Genomic DNA, 17,623 nt, shown 5'->3' with positions numbered 1-17,623 from the left:
CCCCTGCATGGCATGCACTGGCATCAGATAGAAGAAGTTGCTGATATTGAGACATACTACCAGCGGCTGCACAAATCTGGACTGGTGCACAGATGCACTAATCATAATCCCTCTGAGACAATCAAGCACATAACTTCAGGGTGGAAGACGCTAGCAGCCAGGGCACAGCATACAGGAAGATCTGTACTGAGTATGGCCTGGAAGTACAAATTCACAATGGGATATGGTTCTAAAGGTGATTGAGAGTGACCAAGTTAAAGTGGTATTGACTGACCAACAAGACATAGTAGTGGGGTACAAGCAGAGAAAGAAGCCCGTAGGAACAGATGCCCCTGAGATCTCTGTCCAGAAGAGTGCGGCCCCGGTGTTGGAGGTTCAAAAATGACTTATAAAAGAAGTTACTCCGACATCACTTTGCAGTTTGGGTTGGTCAAAAAAACTGCTATATTTATTCTATAATTGCTACATAAATTGAGAATCAATCTACAGTGATAGAAATGGGTTATGTTGCTTTTATGCAATATTTGACTATATGGATCAGGATACCTAAAAATTGCTATTTGAAGTTGGAGTTAAATGGCCTGCACTTGTATAGCACTTTACTTCGTCCCTATGGACCCCAAAGCGCTTTACACTACATTCAAGCATCCACCCATTCACACACTGGTGATGGCAGCTACATTGTAGCCACAGCTGCCTTGGGACACTCTGACAGAGGCGAGGCTGCCGGACACTGGCGCCACCAGGCCCTCTGACCACCACCAGTAGGCAACGGGTGAAGTATCTCGCCCAAGGACACAACGACCGAGACTGTCGGAGCCGGGGCTCGAACCAGCAACCTTCCGATAAAAAGACAAACTGCCAACTCTTGAGCCACGATCGCCCCAGTTAAAGCAGTTAAAACATGTTCACTGTAATTGTGTATCTCACTATAAAGTGTCCATGTTTTATGTTTTTTTGCTACTTTTTCTGCATAAAGGTTTTTTCATAAATATAAAATATCTATTACTTTTTACATGTTTAATCCTTCAAACACCTTTTTCTGGTACAATGCACTTGTTTGAAGACAACCTCAAAACTCACCATTTCATATATCAGCAGTGCTACTGGAAATTATTGTACAGTGGTCCCTCGCTATAACGCGGTTCACCTTTCGCGGACTCGCTGTTTCGTGGATTTCTTTTTTTCAGCGCATTGTGTTCTGCGTTCTGATTGCTGTAGACCATTGTCAATCAATCTCGTGCCGTGTCTCCTGTACAGCAGCGGTTCCCAACCCCCGGGCCACGGACCGGTACCATGAGTCGTTTGGTACCGGGCTGCGAGAGTTGAGGCTCGGGTGTAAAATGTATGGTTTTCAGGGTTTTTGTTTTTTTGTTTTTTTTAATATTTGAATCTAATTTAATATTTATGTAAATACAGAAGTATATTACAAGATTTTACCAGATTTTACCAGAAGATATTACCAGATTATCTTATTACAAATTAATCTTTAAAAAAAGGTGTATATTATATATAATTTATCAAAGTAATTGAACCTGTAAACCAAACAGCCAATCAATGCTTATTCCAAAGTTTAATGCAAAATTAAAATGACAAATGTAGGGCTGTGTAAGTAGTTTCTACTGCAAGTTCTACTGTACTGTAATTCTACTATTGTAATTTCAACTTTCTACTTGTAATTTCCAGCCAAAAGACTGGATGTGAGAGAGTTTAACGATAGGAAAGAAGGAGGAGTGAGAGTAGAGACCTCTCAGAATTCTGTAACAGATAGATGAAGTACTGGTAACTTCAATTTCCCAAAAATGGGACCAGTCAAAACTTGATTCCAGTCAAAACTTGATTCCAGTCAAAACGTGATTTTTGATAACTTAGATAGAGCTTGTGGGATAGAGTGATACAAGATAGAACGGCTTGTCAAAATAGATAGAGTGGGGAGAGTGATAGGAAAGACTGAATTGCTTGTTAATGATAGAGGGAGAGGGTTTTCTGCAGCAGGTCACCAGACTTGAGACGATCAGATCAGCAGTCAGCAAAGGCAAAACCAGTTTTTAGGGTTTTTATCGTTAAGTCGGTTTCCCTGGGTCTTTTCCTGTGTTGTAGTTGTGTGTCTTATTTTGAAATAACTATTTACGCATTACTAGTGGTGCAACGGATCACAGTTGATCCGAAATCTGAACCGATCCCACTCCACGGTTCGGCACGCATGTGATCCGAAGATTCGAAAAAGAAGAAAAAAAAGTATGTGTATGGTGGCGTGGTGGATCTGTCAAGCGATAGTTATGGCCAGCGCTAGCGATCCAAGTGGAGGAGCAGAGGAGTTTGCGGTATTTAAGCAGCCCTTTGCTGCCCAATCCGACCGGGTTAAAGCTATTACAAAAGCTATTGGGGTGTTTAGCTGCAGACGTATTCCTTTGTGCAAAACAAGGTTTAAACTAGGATAAACGAGCCACGCTATGATATCTCGTTGCGCGTCCACTTTAGTGGCAAGATCGTTCCAAACATGTATGAGCAGGAGAAGTTTAAAGTTATGGCTGAACTGTCCCAGGCATCTTCTGTTGCCTTAACTACTACAAATGGGTGGACCTCCGGGACAACGGAAAGCCACGTGACCGTGACAGCTCATTATATCACAGCAGAGTGGTAGATAGAAAGCCCTGTACTGCCCTATAGATTACATTAGATTAGATGAAACTTTATTTATCACTCGGGTGGGTTCCTCCAGGAAATTCAGTTTCCAGTAGCACAGTAATGGTAAATGGTAAATGGCCTGTATTTGTATAGCGCTTTTACTAGTCCCCCCCTAGGGACCCCAAAGCGCTTTACACACCCAGTCATCCACCCATTCACACACCCATTCACACACTGGTGGAGGCAGCTACAGTTGTAGCCACAGCTGCCCTGGGGCAGACTGACAGAAGCGAGGCTGCCATATCGCGGTAGTTGCAGAATGTGAGCAGAAATATACTCTATATACACATATATAAATACAGAGTATACAAAAGGGATAAATAGAATAAATAGGAATAAGAATACAAGGGAACGGCACATTTCAAATATTGTGAGTCTATTACACAGTTGGATATTAACAAAAAGTATTGCACAGTGAAAAGGCACTACTAACAGGCATCTCCGAAAACAGAGCACTTATGCAAATATGTGATGTCTTGATAAATCGAGCAGGTATTTGAAGTTTACACAGAAACATTCTCACATGAAAATCTTAAAAGTTTATTTTGTGACCCAGACAGAGTAATATTTCAAACTCTGCCACTCTGTGTTCCTCCGCCACTGCCTCATTTGAGTTTTGGACGAAATGGATTCTGGGATATTGTATTTCGTCATTTCGAGCTGATTGGAGACCAAAACAGCCAATCAGATATTTTTGCATCCAAGTCTGTAATTGGACTGGCAGACCGGGGTGGTGGTCCCCATCTTTAAGAAGGGGGACCGGAGGGTGTGTTCCAACTACAGGGGGATCACACTCCTCAGCCTCCCCGGGAAAGTCTATGCCAGGGTGCTGGAAAGGAGAGTTCGTCCGCTAGTCGAACCTCGGATGCAGGAGGAACAATGCGGTTTTCGTCCTGGTCGTGGAACACTGGACCAGCTCTTCATCCTCTCGAGGATACTTGAGGGTGCATGGGAGTTTGCCCAACCAGTCTACATGTGTTTTGTGGACTTGGAGAAGGCATTCGACCGTGTCCCTCGGGGTGTCCTGTGGGAGGTGTTGCGGGAGTATGGGGTGTCTGGCCCATTGCTACGGGCCATTCGATCCCTATACAACCGTTGCAAGAGCTTGGTTCGCATTGCCGGCAATAAGTCGGACTCGTTCCCGGTGGGTGATGGACTCCGCCAGGGCTGCCCTTTGTCACCGGTTCTGTTCATAATTTTTATGGACAGGATTTCTAGGCGCAGCCAAGTGGTGGAAGGCTTTCGCTTTGGTGGCCTCAGGATCTCATCTCTGATCTTTGCGGATGACGTGGTTCTGTTGGCTTCATCGAGTGAGGGCCTCCAGCTCGCACTGGAGCGGTTCGCAGCCGAGTGTGAAGCAGCGGGAATGAGGATCAGCACCTCCAAATCTGAGGCCATGGTTCTCAGCCGGAAAAGGGTGGAGTGCCCACTCCGGGTCGGGGATGAGGTCCTGCCCCAAGTGGAGGAGTTCAAGTATCTCGGGGTCTTGTTCGCGAGTGATGGGAGAAGGGAGCCGGAGATCGACAGACGGATTGGGGCTGCAGCTGCAGTAATGCAGACGCTGCACCGGTCCGTCGTGGTGAAGAGGGAGCTGAGTGTAAAAGCGAAGCTCTCAATTTACCGGTCGATCTACGTCCCTACCCTCACCTATGGCCACGAGCTGTGGGTAGTGACCGAAAGAACGAGATCGCGGATACAAGCGGCGGAAATGAGCTTCCTCCGAAGGGTGGCTGGCCTCTCTCTTAGAGATAGGGTGAGAAGTTCGGCCATCCGGGAGGGGCTCAGAGTAGAGCCGCTGCTGCTCCACGTCGAAAGGAGCCAGCTGAGGTGGTTTGGGCATCTGACAAGGATGCCTCCTGGGCGCCTCCTGGGTGAGGTGTTCCAGGCATGTCCCACCGGGAGGAGGCCCCGGGGCAGACCCAGGACATGCTGGAGAGATTATATCTCTCGGCTGGCCTGGGAACGCCTTGGTGTTCCCCCGGATAAGCTGGAGGAGGTGGCTGGGGAGAGGGAGGTCTGGGCCTCTCTGCTTAGGCTGCTGCCCCCGCGACCCGGCCCCGGATAAAGCGGACGAAGATGGATGGATGGATGGATGGTCTGTGATTGGCTGGTTTTGTGGCACAAATATAACGGTGTAGAGGAAGAGTTGAGCGGCACAGGCAGAAATGTTGAGAGCGTGAGCAACACATTGAGAGCGAGCGCAAATGCAAAAACTGAGTGAGAGGGGCTGCTGTTGTGTGTGTGTGTGTGTGTGTGTGTGTGTAACATACGGAACACACACGGAAATACAGTTTTTGCACGCAGGAATGAATTCTGTTCACTCAGATTCAGCTTTTCTTCGCTCAAAATAAATTTCTCCTCAAAATACAACACTTGCACCTGTGCAGCGGGAGGGAGGCGGGGCTCCTTGGAGAGTGCAGCGGAGAGTAGTCCTGATAGTGCTGGCTGACTTGGCATTGAAGAATGCTGACATGACAATAAATGCCTTGCCATATCCCCACGCCGTATGATGTATGATGAGCATATCATTTTGTCTGTAAGAGAGAAAAACCCACATGTAATTTCAAAGTAGTTGTATAGAATGTAATCAGTTTATCCAACAATCAGATTGCACGTGTTAACAAAAACATCCAAGCCATCCTCAATAATAAAGGCAAAATGGTGTGGATCACAAGAGCTGTCAAGAAATGTGTGAACAGGAAATAAAAATATATTTAATGAAAACACACTTTTTTTCTAGCTGATGAATGCACTGAACTGTACAATGTGAAAAGCAACTTGTAAGTCAACAAAGAGACTGCAGAAGTGCTGAAAAGAAGTGCATATTTATAACTTTATGTTGGGTCTGCGCTTCCACAGGCTGGTTTAGAAACTTATTCCTGTTAACGAAGCAAGACGAACAGCAATCGATCGATTTTACTTGCTAGCAAGGGAGGCTGGTCGGGACCAGGATCTTGGAGCTGAACGCTCCTCACCTGTTTCCTTCAAATAAGCAGCCTTCCATGCAGCCTTTTTATTGAATACAGTTACAGTTTACACAGGCACCACCCATTGTAACCTGGCATGTAAGAGATTTGGGGAGACAATTCTTTAAAAAAAACATAATTTACAAGACACTTTTTTTGTAACATACACATATATTGACATATAACAGACAATTTAACAAAGGCTAACTAAAATCTGGGCAATAAAAAAGCAGTAGAGCATAGAATAGAGAATATTAGTATTTATAAATATATAAATCGCTTTGTGATTAACTTTTCCATGTTGATGCAGGTGGAGTGAAAGACATGAATAAAGTGCAATGTGCAGTGAATGGAACGATGTGCATCGATGTTACTGACAGTGAAAAGTAGTGAAGTGAATTTGTTCGATAACAAGCAAAAAACAAATTTTAAACTGACCACTAAATGCCAACCAGAGGTGTCAAAGGTCCACACATACTTACTACAGTTTAGTTACCTCTGTTTAAAAATACTCGACTAAAAGTAGAAGTATTCACTCAACTTTTTACTCAAGTGGAAGTAAGAAGTACATTTTGTACTGTACAAAAGTTTAAAGTAATCTTGCAAAGTGTGTGTGTGGGGAGGGGGATAATGTAATGACCCTGATTTGAAAATGTAGGGAGTACAAAGGACAGATACTCGTGCTAAAATGTAAGAAGCAGAAGTATAAAGTAGGCACAAAAAAGTACAGCGGTAAAGTACAGATACCAGAAAATTCTACTTAAGTAATGAAGTATTTGTACTTCGTTACTTTCAGTCTCTGATGCCAACAACAAATCATATTCTGATGCAAAATGTGTATTTTTTGTCATGTCGCCCACAGAAGCCCTTAATCCAGCTCCACTTAAACCAGTAAACAGACACATCACGATAAAAACAACATTTAGAAATGACCGTTGTTGTAACACAAGCAGAGTGCCAACACGATCAGTGCAAACTAGACGATTCCTGGAATTATGAAATTACTAACAAATGTTTGGCGTTATTTTTGTGCCACTATTCTGAGCGCACGTAAAAGATTTGAGCATGGATGAGTGAGTGACACAGCTGGCTGCAGAGAGGCTCGGCTGAGCCAGAAAAGACTGAACTGCATCATTATTTTTGTTGAATAGATTTTTTTGGACCTTAACTGGTTTCCGGAGGCAGTTTATAACTTTTGCGAAGATCGGGAGATTATTCCATTACGCTGCATTACTGACGTCTGCAGTCGGGTCTCTCATGTTCACTCTGTTTACGTAGCTCTGTTAGCTCGGTCATTTAGCCAACAGGCTGTTGACAGAGTAACGTTAACGCTCGGTTAAAACAATGCTTGTGTAGTTGTGTCGAATTGTATGCACTTGTGTGAGTTATATGGTACGTTTAAGTTACTCTGTCTTTTGCAGACAGCAAGACGTAGGCCAGTTAACCTTAGCATAGCCTCCCGTCACTCATTAACTTAGCTGAAACTCCCCACATGGATTTGGGCAACCAAATAGAAAAGAGTGTAGCTGCTGCTGAGCACCTCTTGGTCCTCCACCAGCCAAAAAACTCAAGTTCTGTGTGGAAGCATTTTACACTCAGTGCTGCAGACAAAACCAAAGTAATATGTAATGTGTGCAAAAGTCAAATCAGCAGAGGCAGAGATATCAAACATCTGTCAACATCTGCTATGCATAATCACATGCACTTAAAGCATCTTCTCCTGCTACTGTCTGCCAACTCCCCCCACAAGCACCGATTCATCATCACAACCATATAGATCGTCTTGACAAAATGTAATGTTTCCATTTATCCCAAATCTCAACAAATTTGTTTGAAATCTGTTAGAGAAGGTAATCTTTTCCATTTTAAAGAACTCTTCAGTGCCAGTCATTTACTGATGGGATTTTTACACTTAGCCATTTGAAAAAATGTAGGTTTGAGCCTTAACAGGAGAGTTGAAAAGAACTGCTAAATGCGTTATGAGCATTATTCGTACGAGAGCTGAATTAGAAATCAGCTATGTGGGGTGTAAGGTCATTGTATTGAAGAGAACAGGGAGCTTCTGTGTCTGAGGATTAGGCATGCTGTTAGCTTGGCATCTGGTCCTCTCGCAGCACAGCAACACTGTTTCATGAGACAGCAGTGCTGCAACATGAGGGGAGAACCGGGAGGTTTCACTGCATGTGTGAGTTATTTTTGCTACTTTTGGTAAAACTGAGGCTGTGGTTGCTTTTTTAACCTCCTAAGACCTGCGTCCACATATGTGGACATCACATTCTTGGTTATTTAGACCAAAATACTCAATTTTGCTCCACAAGGGCCTGATATCCACTTACGAGGACATTATACTGCTACTGTTCTGTCAACATTTTAAACGAATATCCTCAGATGTGGCTCTCATTTTTCTTAGAACAAAAATAAGGTTAAAAAAAATGACGTAATTCTTTGTTTTTACATTTATCAGGTCCCAATCAGCCCAAAAGGAAATTAAAAATGCTGCCGTGTTCGGGTCTTAGGAGGTTAAATGAACAACATGTTACAATGTTCTGTCACCATGGTAACAGTGGATAGTTTTGAAATGCACTGGATTGTATGAAGGAGAGCGTTTATCTCAGAACTTGTTGAATTAACATTAAGGTACACACAAAACAACACCTTTAAATGTCTGACCCTAACAAACCCTAACACATGCATAGTTGACATACAGTATGTTTTTGAATCTTGATTCTCTCAAAATAATTGAGTGACAAATAATAACTGGTTCATAGAGACTTACACATTTACTCACCACACTATTTCAAGAGCTTTGGGGGATTTGCATAAATTTCCCTGCATTCATCTGCTTCTGTAAAAGCCTGCTTTAATTTGAATGATAAAAAATTGAACTGTGACTGTTCTTAGTGTATTTGAAAATATACATCCAGAAAGTTTTTAGCCCGTTAATTTCTTAATGGGCTAAAAAAGTTGATTTATTGTTTCTAAATACAGAAATGCATGGAAACATTGTTACATGATTGGGACAGAAACATTATTTAGTGTCTGGTTGTGAATACTAATGCATTCTTTTTATTAATATCCATTTAAATGTAAATGTAAAAGCCATAGTGCCAGATCACTTGCCACGGCTTTGATTCTTTAGTAAAACATGGCTGGCCATTCAAAAAATGTTCCTGCACCTTGAAAATAAAAACACTCATCGGGTTTTTCAGGCACCAAGGCTGAGGAACTCTCTTCCATTGTCTTTACGCTGTCTAGACAGCAGCTGAAGACATTTCTAGCTTTCATTGTTTTATATTATTTTATTTATATTTCTGGTTTTATTGTTTTATTGTGAAGCACATTGTGATTTCTATCTGTGGAAAGTGCTATATAAATACATTTTACTTACTTACACTTTAACCAAATATTAAAAAGTTGACTTGAGTCACAAAATGCAAATGCTTTATATTATATGTTGTAAAGACAACCTAACAGATGTTCAGTTCATCGCTACAGAATGCAGTGAAAGTATTGCAGTCAAACTGACATTCATGCAAAACACCAGGATATATTTGAAGTGCAGCTACCAGCCCGGTCAGATAAGACCACATATTTTCTGTGGACATTTTCTTCCTGGGTTTTGCAGTTTTAAAGATAATTTTATTAACACTCAAACACTACCAAAAACAACCTTTAGTCCGCAGCTCAGACAGAAAGGTCCAAGCTGCGGACTAAAGGTTGTTTGTTGACCTCAAGTTGCTCTCTGATGCATCCATCCATGTAAATCCATGTGTGTGAATGTCAGATAGAAAGCACTTCGAAGAAGAACTGTTTGTATTAATGGTGTGAATAATGGGTGAATGAGGCTGTGTACAGATCTTTGAGTGCTCCGGGAGAGTAGAAAAGTGCTGTATAAGAATCAGCCCATTCACCATTTGACATATCTACCATCCACTTAAGCCAATCAACTGTCAACAGCCCCTACATCATTTAACATGTGTATGTTCACAGATATCCAGGGGTTCTATGAAGTGACTCTATTAAACACACAGAAAAGCTCCAAGCAAAAGCTAGAGGAACTCAACCACATGGCGGACAAGTGGGAGAAAAGTCTTTCTGTACCAAACTCTACCTGTCCAGTAGAGCAGGTGAGTGTCTGACACACTGTATCAGCCCTATGGATAGTGAATTACCTTTTTATGACAAGGGTGTCTGCCTGCTAAAGCCTTTTGGAAAGTAAAACAGACAAAGGCTGAGCGGTGAAGCATTAACAGCAATAGCATGCTGAGTGTGGGGATAAAAACCCTTTTAAGAGCAGGTGTAGGGAGATGTAGTTTCTGGTGATCAGTCATCTGAATCTGACTCTTGACAATCAGCTGAATGTGATAATCTGATCTGCTAATTCTATATTTGTTGTGCTTTACTGGAACTATACCTTAATTCAAGTACCCTGCAAAGTGTGAGCAAATGTGTTGAGGAGAACATGGAGTATTTTTTGCACCTGCAACGTTTGCACCATACTGTATGCAAGTCAAGGCATGACTACTCGGTGTAAACAGTGTTGTTTGGCTTTCTAGATAAGTTACTTTGACCACTGAAAGTATCAAAAATGGATATAGCTACCTTGACATCCACTGGTTTGTGAAAACCCATTATGAAGTGTTTTTGCTGCAGGCATCTTGGTGTTTTGAAACTGGACGCGATGAGGGAGGTGTGCATCTGACTGAGAAACTGGACACACCCTGCACAATCCTCCTTTCTCACACACAGATGACCAAAATTTACACAGCGAACGTAATGTTGTATTTAGTATGACAGCTGAGAGACAGCCTGTAAACTCAGCTGGGAAGTGTTTACAGGTTCAGCACAGAGGCCTGTTTCCCATAGACTTCAATTAGCTCTTTTCCACCAGTACCTACTCAGCTCAACTCGACTATGTCATTTTCCATTACAATTCAATACCACCTAGTGTGCATTGGGTCATTATAACAAAATGGCCCAGAGTCTTTACATGTTATTGCGATGTAATTTATATGCAACACAACACTATAACAAAGGAGCACATGAAGGCAATGGTCTGTGTACAGCGTTTTGTCAGACTCAGAGACTAGGGTATTGTTTTTGTGTAGTTATTTCTCTCGTTGCAAAAATGGTGATTTTGATTTCCGTGAAGGAGAGGCTTTTATGACTCATTGAGTGACACCACTGATTGGCCAAACTGTGGAAGCTATGTCAATCTTTTATACTATGTCTGTGACAGTCTGGTCTTTAAGTCTGACGTCATTAGCCGTTTCCGGGTCCAAACTCCCCTTCAGATCCCAAAGTCAAACGATCACTGCAGCATCACTGAGTGTTAAAAACTGTCTAAATTCTTTCATCTGTAATAAAATGATCAGTGTTGCTGCTTTACCAGGTGTAACAATGAAGTTTAACATCCAGCTATGTTAGCATAGCATAAACACAGTGAAGCTGGAGGCTAGCTTTTTTCCACTGGATAAAAGTTAACGTGAGGGTTCCTGATGGTTAAACAAATGCAATCGCATGGCAGGATGCTGTAAACGGACCAAACTTCAGTCAGGAGAACAACTGAGATAATCCATCCACAATACGAGGTTAGTCATTAATATACTGCTGCAGGGGCTGGAGTTACATCGTAAGGATTTAAAAACTGAGGTTTAAAAATCAAGAGAGGCCGACAGTGATCACTGACTGTTTTTAGGGGCTTGTTGAGATTACATAGAACAAGAAACCATTAAAACATGTTAAAAACACAACAGACTTAATAAATGCATTCACTAGCAGGGACCACATCCTTGGTAACGGTGGGCGATGAGGGATGAGGAAGTGTGAAATAGTGCTGCGGTTTGGGGAAAGCCTTCAAGGGGACTGGCAACGGCTCTCGGGAGGGCAGATCCCCATGTACTAACGAGAAATGAATGGAGGAAAGGATTCATACGCTCCTCCTTCAGTTGTTTGTGCATTTTATATAGCACACTGTAATGTTAATTCAATTTGATTTTATTTATATAACGTTTTATATTGTAAGGTAGACCCTACAATAATACATACAGAGAAAAACCCAACAACCATATAGCCCCTTATGAGCAAGCACTTAGGCGATAATGGGAAGGAAAAACTCCCTTTTAACAGGAAGATGCCAGAACCAGGCTGTGTGAGGAGCAGGATTTTGAATTCTGGATTTAACAGGAAGCCAAAACAGGAGAAATATGCTCTCTCTTTCTAGTCCCTGTCAGTACTCTTGCTGCAGCATTTTGGATTAGCTGAAGGCTTTTCAGTGAGGTTTTAGGACTTCCTGATAATAATGAATCACAGTCGTCCAGCCTGGAAGTAATGAATGCATGAACTAGTTTTTCAGCGTCACTCTGAGACAGGATATTTCTAACTTTAGAGATGTTGCACAAATGGAAGAAAGCAGTCTTACATATTACATCTGTGGGATGATTATTGGCAATTTTTTCTCTAATGATAAAAATTTTATGTGTGAAGAAGTTCATGAAGTCATTACTAGTTAACGTTAAAGGGATGGTTGGCTCGACAGAGCTCTGTTTGTCAGCCTGGCTACAGTGCTGAAGAGAAACCTGGGGTTGTTCTTATTTTCTTCAATCAGTGACGAATAGTGAGATGTTCTGGCTTTGTGGAGGGCTTTCTTATAAAGCAACAAACCATTTCTCCAGGCTAAATGATGATCCTCTAAACTTGTGACACGCCATTTCCTCTCCAGCTTACGAGTCATCTGCTTTAGGCTACGTGTTTGAGAATTATACCACGGAGTCAGGTACTTCTGATTAGAGACCTTAGTTTTCACTGGAGCTACAGTATCCAGAGTCGTACGTAGTGAGGAGGTGAAATTATTAACAAGATGATCGACCTCTGTTGGAGCAGCGTTCAGGTAGCTGCTCTGTGTTGGTACATATATATAATTCCCCTCTCGCCCCTCTTGAAGGCTCTTTCAGGTGTGGGACATTGAGTCATAGGCCTTCTTGTAATCAATCCATGCACAGGTTGGTCAGCCTTGTCTTGCAGTCTCGGTTGGCTGCTCGGTCTACCAGTAGCTGGTGTTTTTGCTAATCCCTTTGTGTGGCCCGCTCATGTGCCTGTTCATGTTAGCCGCTATGATGCCTGACAGGAGCTTCCATGCGGTACTGAGGCAGGTTATTGGTTGGTTGTTGGACGGGACCGGTCCCTTCTGGCTATCCTTGAGGATCAGGACTGTCCGGGCTTTGGTTTGCGTGGGGAGAGGTGGGTATTCCTCCTCAGAAGAGCATCGGCCATGTTTACCATAATTCCCACGGTCCTCACATTGGGAGCCTTGAGCGCGTGAAGCAAGGCTTAGTCCGCTGGGTCTATAGCGTGGTCGTGTTCTTCTGTCATGGTGAGCTGTGTGGCAGGCAGAGGTTGGACCCAAACGCAGGACTCTGAGACAAAAACTTAACTTAGAGCAGCAGCTTCATTACCTGACAAAACAAATTAAAAACAAACGAAGATACATTAGAACTAAGGATCTCCCAACTTGGCAACTTATGACCTGACGAGACATGACTGGAGAACATTGAACTAACAGAAAAACGCACAGCTAACGTGGGAATGTACAACAAGAGGCAATACTGCTGGACCTAATCTGATATAATAAGACAGGAAGGAAGCAAAATTGAATACACTAACACAGGACACGGGACTATCAAAATAAAAAAAAAAGCAAGTCAAATACGGAGACGAGGACGAAGCCACTCGAGCTCAACACTGAGACTGAGGAAGAAACAATATTAGTCTCCCTTAAGTGCAATTTTTCTGATCCAACATAGTATTTTATTCTATTTTCATAGTGATGTCTTCTTTTTGTTTATAGTATGTTATTCTATTTTATCTTTTTCTATTCTTTTGTTTTTCTTAATTTTTGCTGCTCTTAACTTTGTACTGTCCACTTTCTGCCATGACCAAACACATTTCCTACGAGTGGGACTATCTTAGGTTTATCTTATTTTATTATAGAAACTATAAATATTGCATGAGCCCAACAATTCAAGAACCAAAACCACAAATGATACAAAATCAAAAACCCAAAAACACATCAACACTGGGTCACAGATCCAGTGCCATGACACTACCAGTTTTAGAGAACAATAATCTTGTCCCACCATCTTTCTCTTCTTCCTGCGCACTAAAACCACCAAAGTCCTCCTCTCCAGTGTCAGATACGAACAGGCTCAGGATGGCTACGTCATCCACTCTCCGCTTCTTTCCTTCGTTGTCACTTTCAAAACCAAACAAATCCTCGTTGTCAGTGTCAGAGTCAAACACCCTTTGAAGGGCCTTGGCGGTGTCTCCATCATGCAGCAGTCCAGCCCTTCGAAATCCGTTGGTGATCGTGGATGTTTTCACACTTTTCCACGCTGTCAGATTCCACTGGTGGAGTTGGGCATAACTTGCTTTTCGCAAGTTTATCGCCGCTCGTCATCCACGCCTCCCGCTGAACGCGTAGCGCTACTTTGAAGTTTGTTTTTCGCGCTACTTCGTACGGCACTATGTTGCCTGGCGGACGGACATGTGACCAACATACTACTCTTGAACCCCGATACTGTGTGTCTGATCACATGCCCTTCCGCCAGGCAACGTAGTGCCGTACAACAGCGGAACAAACAAAACAAATCGTCTTACGATATCACAAAAATCATGGACAATCCTTAGAAAAGCCGCACCTGACTAAAAGCCGCAGGGTTCAAAGCTTGTGCAGAAAGTAGCGGCTTATAGCCCGACAATTACGGTATATGTGGTTGATTGATTGTTGTCAGAACTATGTTATATTATTCTTGTATTATTTAGAATTTCATGAGAATTTTTGTGACACACTGACCTGAATGTTTATTGTCAATAGAAAGAGTAAAGGCATTTCAATTAAAATATATCTTGGTTGTGCAACTTGAAATATACTTTATTAGTTCTGTGTGTGATTTTGTTTGACCAGTGGCCATTGAGTAGAGCTGGTCTGTGGGCATCAAGGCTTCATGTTTTTGTGCTCATTGCATGTTTAAATTAAAAGGGGACTAACCAGTTTGATATGCGACTCATAATATTAATAACAATAAAACTACTACTACTAATAATAGATGTAGTTAAAACTTGTAGATGTAGTCATACTTGCCTGTTCTTTGTAGTAACAACTCAACCTACAGCGTGGTGTGTGTGCGTTATCGTGTCACATTATATAGAGACTGAAAATAATCTCTCTGTAACAGCACGAGCTGCTGAACCACTTTACTAACGTCATCTAGTACTGTCATGATAGGGATAACTAAAGAGGATTAGTCCTCATAGACCGATGACCCTCCATGAGGCTGTCACTGTTATATATCCTGTTTTGCTGCTACAATCAGACGGATTAGGCAAATGTACCAAGAACTAACGAGATGCCAGATGGCTTTATCCAAGTTAAATTATGGGGTCCAAACATGTTCATCTATCTCATATATATAGCACCGAGTGCTCCGATTACCACGGGGACCACCGTCACCTTCACCCTCCACATCCTCTCGAGCTCTTCTCTGAGCCCTTGGTATTTCTCCAGCTTCTCGTGTTCCTTCTTCCTGATGTTGCTGTCATTGGGAACCGCTACATCGATCACTACGGCCGTCTTCTTCTGTTTGTCTACCACCACTATGTCCGGTTGGTTAGCCACCACCATTTTGTCCGTCTGTATCTGGAAGTCCCACAGGATCTTAGCTCGGCCATTCTCCACCACCCTTGGGGGCGTCTCCCATTTTGACCTCGGGACTTCCAGGTTATACTCGGCACAGATGTTCCTGTACACTATGCCGGCCACTTGGTTATGGCGTTCCATGTATGCCCTGCCTGCTAGCATCTTGCACCCTGCTGTTATGTGCTGGATTGTCTCTGGGGCATCTTTACACAGCCTGCACCTGGGGTCTTGCCTGGTGTGATAGACCCCAGCCTCTATGGATCTTGTACTCAGAGCTTGTTCTTGTGCTGCCATGATTAGTGCCTCTGTGCTATCTTTCAGTCCAGCTTTGTCCAGCCACTGGTAGGATTTCTGGATATCAGCCACCTCCTCTATCTGCCAGTGGTACATACCATGCAGGGGCCTGTCCTGCCATGATGGTTCCTCCTCTTTCTTGGGTTTCTGCTGCCTGAGGTATTCACTGAGCACGCTGTCAGTTGGGGCCATCTTCGTGATGTATTCTTGGATGTTTGTTGTCTCATCCTGGACTGTGGTGCTGACACTCACCAGTCCCCGGCCCCCTTCCTTCCGCTTAGCGTACAGCCTCAGGGTGCTGGACTTGGGGTGAAACCCTCCATGCATGGTCAGGAGCTTTCTTGTCTTTATGTCAGTGGCTTCTATCTCCTCCTTTGGCCAGCCTATTACCCCAGCAGGGTACCTGATCACAGGCAGGGCGTGATTGAATGGTACGTGTTGATGGCCCGGATCTTGTTCTTATCGTTCAGCTGACTCCTCAGGACTTGCCTGACCCTCTGCAGGTACTTGGTGGTTGCAGCTTTCCCAGCGGCCTCTTCATGGTTTCCATTCGTCTGCGGGATCCCCAGGTACTTGTAACTGTCCTCTATGTCTGCAACGTTGCCTTCTGGTAGTTCAATCCCCTCAGTTCTGACTACCTTCCCTCTCTTTGTTACCATCCGACTACACTTCTCCAGTCCGAACATTATTCCGATGTCGTTGCTGTATATCCTGGTGGTGTGGATCAGTGGATCGATGTCTCGTTCACTCTTGGCTTGTCATCATCCACGTAGAGGAGGTGGCTTCCAGTTGCTCCATTTCGTAGCCAGTCTTATGAGGGGGTTCAGGTCTCTGCAGAACAGCAGTGGACCGGTGATTCTCATTATAGGAACAGTGGTGTTGTCCTAAAAAAAAAACAAAACCCAAATTGTGAGTGTGAACAAAAATGACTTTACTGTCACATTTCTATCCTTAAGATATTCAATCATGGCCACAAACACTACTGAAAGAAAAATATTGTCATGGCTGTGTGTAGGCAGGCAGGGAGAGAGGACTCACGAACGCAGAGACAAAAGGAGAACTTAAGCCGCTTTATTGCTGTGCACAAACTGAACTGAACTGAACCGAGAATACAAAACTAAACTAGCAAGCAGGCAGGCAAACTGAACATACAGGGGTGGTATGAGTACGACAACGAGCAGGGGAAGACGCAGACAATGAATACAGGTGAACAGAGCTAAGAGGAGACACGGCTGACGTTGATTACACTGACGAGAGAGCACAAAGCTGAACGTACTGACATAAGGCACAGACCTACAAAGTAAAACAGGAAGTACACGACAGACACAGAACTTAACAGACGCAGACTCATGAGCAGACAAAATAACACCATGGACAGACAGAAGGAACACAGAAAAGTGGGAACACAGAATAAACACTGGGAAACCAAATAACAGAGCCTGGAAACAAGAACTCAGGAAGTACTGCCAAACTAGGAAGCTAGAAATACTGGGACAGAAACCAAAACAAACAGTCATACTCATAATAACATCAAAAGTAAAAGTACAGAAACCAAAAACACTGGGTCACCAACCCACCGACAAATATAGTCCCACAGAAAACTGCTGCTCTCAGCCTATTTTTAAGTAGAAGCCAGAATCACCTGCTGAGTTAATCTCATCTGCCTATCTGGCTCTTTCAACACAAAGGCAAAGGAACATGTGAGAAAGGAGCAAAATGTAAATACAAGAAAGAATCTTATTTAAATCAAATCAGGGAACAAAACTGAAATACTTCACAGAAAACCAAGACCATAACTCATGGGATCATCAGCAGTCCTGATGCAAAGCATTGCACATTCCTCTCAGGACAGTTTAGGAATGAGAAATGATTTATTTATTTATTCCATATTAGACAAATTCTTTTGCTGAAGTAGGTGAAACAATGACGAAATAGTAATATATATATACATATATACATATATACATATATTCTGTTCCCT

At 43.0% G+C, this 17,623-nt stretch overlaps 1 protein-coding gene across 4 annotated transcripts in view; it reads left to right on the top strand.

The window, feature by feature from the left end:
• Positions 1–17,623, top strand: part of dlg2 (discs, large homolog 2 (Drosophila)) — a 154,240-nt gene that overhangs the window by 29,740 nt on the left and 106,877 nt on the right. For all 4 annotated transcript variants that reach the window (XM_087846994.1, XM_087846993.1, XM_087846992.1 and 1 more), the window contains exon 4: positions 9,645–9,781. In XM_087846994.1, coding sequence (XP_087703120.1) covers positions 9,645–9,781 — 137 coding nt within the window. The remainder of the gene's footprint in view (positions 1–9,644; positions 9,782–17,623) is intronic.

Source organism: Neolamprologus brichardi, chromosome 10 (assembly GCF_056152115.1).
Source record: "Neolamprologus brichardi isolate AB-2024 chromosome 10, ASM5615211v1, whole genome shotgun sequence".
NCBI lineage: Eukaryota > Metazoa > Chordata > Actinopteri > Cichliformes > Cichlidae > Neolamprologus > Neolamprologus brichardi.
This window is presented reverse-complemented; position numbering and strand designations above follow the sequence as displayed.